Genomic DNA, 9,160 nt, shown 5'->3' on the forward strand with positions numbered 1-9,160 from the left:
GGACGTCACTCTGGACATGAACGTAGACAGACAGGCTAAAGTCATTTATAGAAACCCTAAAGGAACATATACACACAGGTTTTATTGAGTGATATTGATGGCTTTATTGATTGATATTGATGGGTTTATTGATTGATATTGATGGGTTTATTAAGTGATATTGGTGGGTTTATTGATTGATATTGATGGGTTTATTAAGTGATATTGGTGGGTTTATTGATTGATATTGATGGGTTTATTAAGTGATATTGGTGGGTTTATTGATTGATATTGATGGGTTTATTAAGTGATATTGGTGGGTTTATTGATTGATATTGATGGGTTTATTAAGTGATATTTTTATGGTGTGCTTCTCTCTGGCAGGGGGGCATGGTGTACACCGCCCTGCCCCAGACAGACTCCTCTGACTGTATGAACTGCCAGAACTTCTGTAATAACAACAGGTAAGAGAGCTAAAGAGAGAGAGAGAGAGAGAGAGAGAGAGAGAGAGAGAGAGAGAGAGAGAGAGAGAGAGAAAGGAAAATTGTACCTACATTTTATATACACATAAACACACACACACACACATAATCCTTGGCTCTGAGATGTAGATGTATGCATGCATGTAGGTATGTACATATGTGAGTATGTATTATGTAGTGTACATATATGCGGGAATCCTTCTTATTCCTTTTATTTATTTATTATTTGATGACTACTACTGATTCGCTTTTTTTACTCAAAACAATTTTTGCAGTGTTTAGAGTTGTGAGCTTAAATGTTGGCTGTTCAAAGTTATTAGTGTAATAAATTTTTTAGTATAAGTTCAGGATTTGGCAATACAAATAGCATTATTTGTCATGGCAATAAAGCAGTTTGAATTGGACTGAAAATTGAGAGAGGGGGGTGGGGGAGATGAAAGTGTATTACTGTAATAATAATAATAATAATCTTTATTTGTATAGCACCTTTCATACATACATGTAACTCAAAGTGCTGTAAACAATCATGCAATCTTCTGGTTCAGAATACCTGTGTTCTCAATCTGTTCTGGTTCTGACATGGGCAAACACACACACACACACACACACACACACACACACACACACACACACACACACACACACACACACACACACACACACACACACACACACACACGCAGCGTGCGTCCATCAGAGGAGCTTGTTTATGTATTCTAGTGTGTCTGACACTAACAGTTTATTCCCAGGGCAGCCATGCGGTTCTGTTAATGACGCCACTGTTTACCTCCTCTGAGGAGGACTGTGAAGGCTAGGATTCTGGAGAACTGATACCAGCAGATTTCATTCAAAAGCTGTGTATGTGTGTGTGTGTGTGTGTGTGTGTGTGTGTGTGTGTGTGTGTGTGTGTGTGTGTGTGTGTGTGTGTGTGTGTGTGTGTGTGTGTGTGTGTGTGTGTGTGTGTGTGTGTGTGTGTGTGTGTGTGAATCCATTCTTAAGTTTGTTTACTAGTATTAGTATGTTTGGATACTTGAGCTTGAGCTTCTGTTCTGTGTGTGTGTGTGTGTGTAATAAGGTGCTACCCCAAAGCCAACGGCTCCCTCTCACGCCCTCATGCGCTGGCACAGTGCCATCCGGATGCTCTTGAGCTGCTTCCCCTGACCGTTGGAACGACCGGACGCCATGGCAACACCGGCGTCCAGCCCCGCGCCAGCGGCAGGCAGGAGACGCCCGAGGAGGGGGACTCCACCTCCGCACCTTCCCAGAATTCCTCCAGTGCACCAGGGGAGGCGGAGGACGGGCGAGGTGAAGGCACACCCACCTAACGCTGCATGTGCCCATTCAGCAGGGCTGCCCACACGTTTTCAGTTTGTGAGCTACTTATAAGATGACCTAGTCAGAAATATCTACCTTTTCAAGATCGCTTGGAGTGAGATTTGAACCTGGCGAAAGTAAATTGTTACCGGGGCGGTGTATATATACAACCGTCAGTGCAGATGGACGATAGCCTGTCATTCATCCACTCCTTTTTAATGTCATGCGATCTACCCACATTCCTTCGCGATAGACCGACACTTCCTTTGCGATCGACCGGTCGATCGCCATCGATGTAATGGGCACCCCTGCTGTAGAGTGACACATACCGTCCAGCCTACAGACACACAAATATCCAGATATATGATCAGGAAACATCAGTTAGGTTTAGAAACCCTCACACTTCTCCATATACTCCTCCATTCTAGTGTTATATAGTGTAGCCCTGAGTACCATACTGTTCTACTAACTCTTTCTGTTTGTCTGTGGTGATGTGTGGTATGTGTTTGTTCCTACTGTGTGTGTGTGTGTGTGTGTGTGTGTGTGTGTGTGTGTGTGTGTGTGCGTGTGTGTGTGTGCGTGTGTGTGTGTGCGTGGTCACAGGGTCAGAAGAGTCAGTGCAGTGTGTAGAGTCGAACGGTCCTGTGGTGTGTTGGGAGAGGCTGCGTCTGCCTGATTCAGACTGTAAAGAAAAAATAGTCTGGATCTCTACGGCAAGTCTGACAGGAGACTTCATCCAGCCAACAGCACAGGAGATCTGAACACACACTTAAACACACACACACATACACACACATACAGTATATATAACAAACACAATAAATACATGCACGCTCCCATGCGCACACACACACACACACACACACACACACACACACACACACATCTATATATATATATATATATATATATATATATATATATATATATATATATACACACACATAAACACTCCCACACACATGTTCACATCCACACAGCCCAAACACACACACACAGAGCAGCACTGGGGCTCTTAGGCAGGAGTGTTCCGGCTCTGAGAGACCCGGGGGACGCTGTTGGACAGGACCAGGACACGCAGACGAGGACGCAGGATGGGAGCAGGGTGACAGACTGAGAAAGAGAGATCATGAAAAAAGAGTGAAAAGAGTGGTGCGTCTGGACCGTGGGCGTGCTGAATCCTCTCCGTCTGGGGGAAGGACTCTTTAAAAAAAAACTCTTTAGATGACTTATTTATTTTTTGTAGTAGTAAAATATTATTTCATATGAATGTATCTGTTTTAAGAAAAAAAGTTCATCTTTTATATTATTTATGCTTTTTGGATGAGATACTTTTATTTTTTTTGTCATTTTATTTGTGGTCATATTTTCGTTTGCGGTGCTCTGCCCACGGTGGAGTCTAGCTGTTGTATGTGTAAAGCTGTGTAAGAATATAAAGAGAAGATATTGGAAGAGTCTGAATTCTGCTTCCTCTGCTTTTTCATTGTCGCTCACATTGTCGCTCTGAGCCTCTTTGTTGTCCGTAAGCTCACTCTTTGTTGTCCGTAAGCTCACTCTTTGTCCGCTGTTTCCTTTGGCTCCTCTGATATGTTTGTTTCCACAGCGTCCTTGTCTCACACTCTGATGTGGCTGGGACTTTGACTCCCTGAGTTCATGTTCCTGCTCTCAAGCTCAGATCAGACCCCGGATCTGATATTTACCCCAGAACAGCTATTTGCCCCAGAGCAGCTACTTACCTCATATCTGTTAGTTACCCCAGGGCTGCTATTTATTCTAGAGCTATTTAGCTCAAATTGATGTTCAATCAAATGTTTTAAAGTGTTTTATGTCAGATTTGCGCTGCACTGCACAGGAAACATAGTAGATGTGTTCTGTATAGTAGAATTGTTCTGTACCAGAGAGGTCACTGGCAGACCTGTGTCTCTACAATCATCTCCCTCTGTCACACACACAATTTACAAAACAAGCAATGATAGAAATCACACAATTACCTAGTACACTGGTAAGGCTGGATTATTTTAGCCAACCTGAGAGTGATTACTGAAAATGACTGAACCTGGTTGTTGGGCCCACGTGTTGAGTGGAAACGTAGAGCGTGTTTGTTGAATATGAACACTGAGTGTGTTTTTTTTTACGTGGTTACGTGTGGTTATTGAGCATGATTGTTGAGCATGGGTTTTGATCAAAGTTTGTAAATGTGACTGTTGAGAGTGGTGATTGGAGTGTGTGGTGCACGGTTGTGGTGTGTGCCTGTGTTTGTGCGGTTGTGGTGTGTACCTGTGTTTGTGTGGTTGTGGTGTGTGCCTGTGATGTGTTTGTGCGGTTGAGGTGTGTGCCTGTGTTTGTGCGGTTGTGGTGTGTGCCTGTGTTTGTGTGGTTGTGGTGTGTGCCTGTGTTGTGTTTGTGCGGTTGTGGTGTGTACCTGTGTTTGTGTGGTTGTGGTGTGTGCCTGTGTTGTGTTTGTGTGGTTGTGGTGTGTGCCTGTGTTTGTGTGGTTGTGGTGTGTGCCTGTGTTTGTGTGGTTGTGGTGTGTACCTGTGTTTGTGTGGTTGTGGTGTGTGCCTGTGTTTGTGTGGTTGTGGTGTGTACCTGTGTTTGTGTGGTTGTGGTGTGTGCCTGTGTTTGTGTGGTTGTGGTGTGTACCTGTGTTTGTGTGGTTGTGGTGTGTGCCTGTGTTTGTGTGGTTGTGGTGTGTGCCTGTGTTTGTGTGGTTGTGGTGTGTACCTGTGTTGTGTTTGTGTGGTTGTGGTGTGTGCCTGTGTTGTGTGGTTGTGTTGAATGTGTGTCACATGCGGATGTGTCGTGTAGTATTTGGTCTTGGTAGTATGTGGTTGTGTGTGCGGTTGTACAGTACTGAAGAAGTGTGGTAGTGGCATGTGGTTGTAGAGCACAAGTGTGCAGTAGTGGTGTGTGTGGTTGTAGAGGGTGTGGTTGTGTAATAAGAGGTTGTAATGTGCAGTCATGCATGGTGTGCAGTAGTGATGTGCGGTAGTAGTGTGTGGTTGTGTAATAAGCAGTTGTGCTGCTGTGTTGTGCAGTTATAATGGACTGCAAGTTGTGTGCACGTGAGGCAGGGAGGCACGTCCGATGCTGGTTTCCGTGGTGACGAGGAGGCGGGGCTGTTTGCCAGTACCTGTGGAGTCTCCCTAATGCAGGCTGTGGACTGGCAGCGTGAGCCCTGGTGCCTGTCTGCCTGCTACAGCGCCAGTGCTGGCTGTCGCCCTCTCGGGCCTGGCCCGCCTCCACCCACCCATCCGACCTTCGACCTCCACTCCCTCACATGCCCTAGCGGTGCCCTGAGCCCCTCTACCACTATGAATCTGGGAAGCTATTTTCAGCTGAGGTGGTGCGCGCACACACACACACACACACACACACACACACACACACACACACACACACACACACACACAGACACAGACACAGTGAGAGACAGCAAGCATGAAGGAGTCTGCCAGTTTGTGGTGAAGCATTCTGAACACAGGCCGGGTCGTTCCAGGGCGGTTTCTTGGTTTCTTGGTTGTTGGATTCTGGGTCTGGTTTGGGCCGCCTGAACCCTGGAACGTCTCAGGCTTCTGTTCAGGAAACAGAACCATGATCCAAATAGCTTCAGATCACAGATGCTCTTCAAAGAGTTTGTACACATACACTCTCCATATCTGGCAGTTTGCAGGATAAACGCCTAAAACGACTGTTGTGCTTTGGCAGATGTGTTCAGAGCTGCCACTGGAGATATCTGCGCTGTGTGTCCTGTGTGAATATGAGTGTGTGCGTGAGTGTGAGTGAATGATAAAAAACAGTTCACTTTAGTTTAGATCCTGTGCCAGAAAACATCAATGGACAATGAACAATTTTTTTTACTTCAAAAGGAGACAGAGGGAAAAGGAGATGGAGAAGGAGGGATGTAGAGGAGGAGGACAGAAAGAGAGAGAGTGAGAGAGAGGGGCGGGGCCTGAAGCTGAGGTAGAAGCGAGGCTCACAGGTCAATGCCCAGTGCAGTAGGATGACAGACAGGCCTGATGTAAGCCCCTCCTCCCTGATGTAAGCCCCTCCCCCTGTCAGCCCCTCGACCCTGGCCTGCTGCCTCCTGCCCCGCCTGCTCTCTCCCGCCCTGAGCCCCAGCCCCTTATTAAGGGCACCATGGGAACAAGCAGGGCCATTGTCCGCCCCCCAAATTCCTGTCCTGTCCTCTGAGAGGTCCCGTTAGTGGCGCTTCTCTCCTTGCCCCGCCCACCTTTCTCCCGCTGTCTCTCTGGCATGCCCTGACCCAGCGTGACGCCCCATGGCTCTCTGCCAAGAACAGGCGGATTTGACTCCTTTTCCGAGCCGATTATCCATGAGGGGTCACAGTCCCGCGCCGAGGCCCTCCACACCGACTCCTCTCCACGCATCCATTATTTTAGGCAAATTTCAGGTCCATGATCAACGTTGGACAAATAAATGCCGGTGTTCTGTTTGACCATAATCTCCGCAGCCAGCAGGAAGTGTTTCCATGGCATCGGTCTTCTGTCACGCAGCCAGGACAAGGGGACTCATCTAGACGAAAGAGGGGGTTTTTCTGGAGTTCTCATTATTTGATGGGGGGGTTGCTGAATTCTGCATGTGAGTCAGGGCTGGGTTTGTGTAGGGGTTTGTGGCCAGACTACGCACTGGGCGGGAGAGAGACGTTCTCCCGCAGGGACCTCCTCTCTCCCATTCTTCTCCAGACGTTGGAATCAGAGCTCGTAATTAGACCATTGATGACAGGCCTCAAAACTCTGCTGACAGACCAGCGGTTACCTTGTACGACCTGTACAAAACAGACGCTGAATAGATGCTGACTGACGCTCTAATCGTGTGTGTGTGTGTGTGTGTGTGTGTGTGTGTGTGTGTGTGTGTGTGGAATGATGCTGTTTGGCTACTGTAGAGTGCACGTTCAGTTAATTATTTATAGGAGTTTAAAGAGTGTGTGTAGAACTGGGCTGGAGTTGAGGAGAGCTTCTGTTTGGTGCTTGAAGCTAAAACCAATTGAGAGATCAAGAAAGAGATGAAGGAATCCAGGAACAGACGGGGAGGTGGTGGAGAAACATTTCCATGAAGAGTAGGGAGGGTGGAGCATGGGCAGCACACTTATGGAGAATTGCAGAAGAACCTTTCACTAAACCTGCATTATATTTCTCTTCTGAATACTAAACAAGTTCAGAATTTTGACACTCGCCCTGCTGGATAAATCATTTCTGAATAAAAATCTAAATGCAAAAATTGTCTCTTATGTTTTCTCACTTTCTTATTTGTTCGGTTTGTTTGAGGAGGAAGAACAAGAAAAATGTTGTCCGTGATTTTGTGATGTTTCTGCTTCGCTGAACCACGGCTGTCCTCTCTTTTCCAGATAACGATAGCAAAAACAAAGAGGAATTCCAGTCCATAAAAATAACCAGCACGGAGCAAATACCTTCAGGATGAGCTCGGAAACCCAACTTTCCTACAGGAGCTGTAAGGGACGGGGACACAGATGCAGTGATTTATGACTGGCCCACTCTGGGCAGGATGCTCACAGCCTACTGGGGCTTGGTGTTTTCCAGCTGGTAGAAGAATACCTAAGTGATAGTGTTGGGCACCACTGCCTTATGAACTGAACACAGCAAACAGAGGCGCGATTGCATGTGTGTGGTAGTAGTGTAAATGGCAGATGGGTAAAAATGGAACAGTCTGTGCTGGTAGTTGATTTCTGAGCTGACAAGCAAAGGAAGGAACTGGAATCTGACAATAAGCAGAACCACTTTTATTAGCATCACGCTAACAGTAGTACGCACACAGGCCTGCACAGGCAAGCAGACAAAATCCCTCACAGATGTGGTAGGTAGTCAAAGTTCACGTCCTGCAGGCTGTTTCTGTAAGTGTAGGAGAGGCTGTGTGAAGGGGTCTTCTGCCCTTCAGGCGGGCCCCGGGGCCCTGCGCTCCCAGCCCTAGTCCTTGCCTGCCTTCCTCTGACCTTGCAGGCTCAGTTGGGTGTAGTAGAACGTGACTCTGGTCCCGTCCTCAGTGTCTAAGAGAGCCTGGCAGGTATAAAGGCCCTCTGCCTCAGCCTCCACCCGCTCTAGATGAAGGGTGGAGGCTGAGGCAGACAGGGAGGCCTGCCCCAGAGTGGAAGCCATGGGCAGGACCTTGGGACCCTGGCCGTAGTTGTAGGCGATGGCCTTGTTGATGCTGGAGCCTGTTTTGGAGAAGGCCCAGATGAAAAGCGTCGGCACAGCCGAGCCACAGCGCAGAACAGCTGTGGTGTTCAGCGCCACGGCAACCTTCTCCGTGACATAGGCAACGTGATCAGGGTCAGGGATCTCCAGGCCTAATCACACACACACACGCACAGATAGACACATTCGCAAAACAAGGCACAGAGTGGGGGCGTGTCTGTGGCCTGGAACCTCCCAGGTTAGTAAATCTTCACTGGCACAATCAAATTGAAAGTACCATCAAATCACCTTCATCTCATCTACATCAAAGATGTGTAGAAGATATTTAGGTGGAATGAATATTTGCCCATTCTTTCTGAGATCTGAAATTTCAGGTGATTTCAGAGGTTAAATGCTTCCACTAAACCATAAAACTCATAAGTATGCCTGCCTGCTTTTCTGAGAAGCAGATCTCAGCTGACCCGAACGTACAGCCAGTAAAGACGAGACCCCTGCTGCCTTGAAAAGCATTTGAGGTCGTGCTGTTGAAATCTCATGGACCCATATCTTTTATTTACCTCCGTCCGCAATAAAATAGACTGCACTACATCTCATAAGGCGTCCCCGTTATTTCTGTCCAGCGCGTCTCCTTACCTTGTGCCAGGACCGCGACGAAGAAGCACAAACGCAGACAGAAACCGCAAGGCTTTTCCAGGTGAGTCCCCATGGTGCCACAACCTGCAGGAAATGCTAGTAGCAGACCTGCAGACCACGGAGACGCGGGGGAGACTGTGCGGTTCAGCCGGGGTCTACCAGCACCTCCAGTCCTGAGTGGACCCTCCGCCTCAGTTCAGCCGTGGTCTACCAGAACCTCCTGTCAAGAGTGGACCCACTGCTCCAGGCACCAACAAAGCCTCCGCTCCGCCTTAGGCTAGCTTTAATAATTCATCAAACCCCCTTTCTTTGGTGTATCATTCTCTTTCACTAACATGTAACCACACACACACACACACACACACACACACACACACACACACACACACCTCGTTGACTTGATACCTGGTGAAGCTGAGAGCTGGTGTCGAGTAACACGACTGTCATTCATTGTACATCACGCAATGAGCACCAGGCGCTTTGTAACCGTAGGCGGCCGAAGGAACACAGGCATGGCGTGCGAGCGTCTCCGCGGCAAGGTCGTCGCTGTGCGCTGTTTGCCTGCCAGGCAACCATCGC

General features: G+C 47.7%; 1 protein-coding gene across 1 annotated transcript; it reads left to right on the forward strand.

Annotated features, from left to right (window-relative positions):
- Nucleotides 1-319: 319 nt before the first annotated feature.
- Nucleotides 320-2,658, forward strand: LOC143507129 (cell adhesion molecule-related/down-regulated by oncogenes-like). Its single transcript, XM_076996519.1, has 3 exons — nt 320-443; nt 1,537-1,766; nt 2,379-2,658. Exons 1-3 carry the CDS (start codon nt 370-372, stop codon nt 2,534-2,536), a joined length of 462 nt encoding a protein of 153 aa, XP_076852634.1. The 5' UTR covers nt 320-369; the 3' UTR covers nt 2,537-2,658.
- The last annotated feature ends 6,502 nt before the right edge of the window (nt 2,659-9,160 follow it).

Source organism: Brachyhypopomus gauderio, unplaced genomic scaffold, assembly GCF_052324685.1.
Source record: "Brachyhypopomus gauderio isolate BG-103 unplaced genomic scaffold, BGAUD_0.2 sc631, whole genome shotgun sequence".
Taxonomy (NCBI): Eukaryota; Metazoa; Chordata; class Actinopteri; order Gymnotiformes; family Hypopomidae; genus Brachyhypopomus; species Brachyhypopomus gauderio.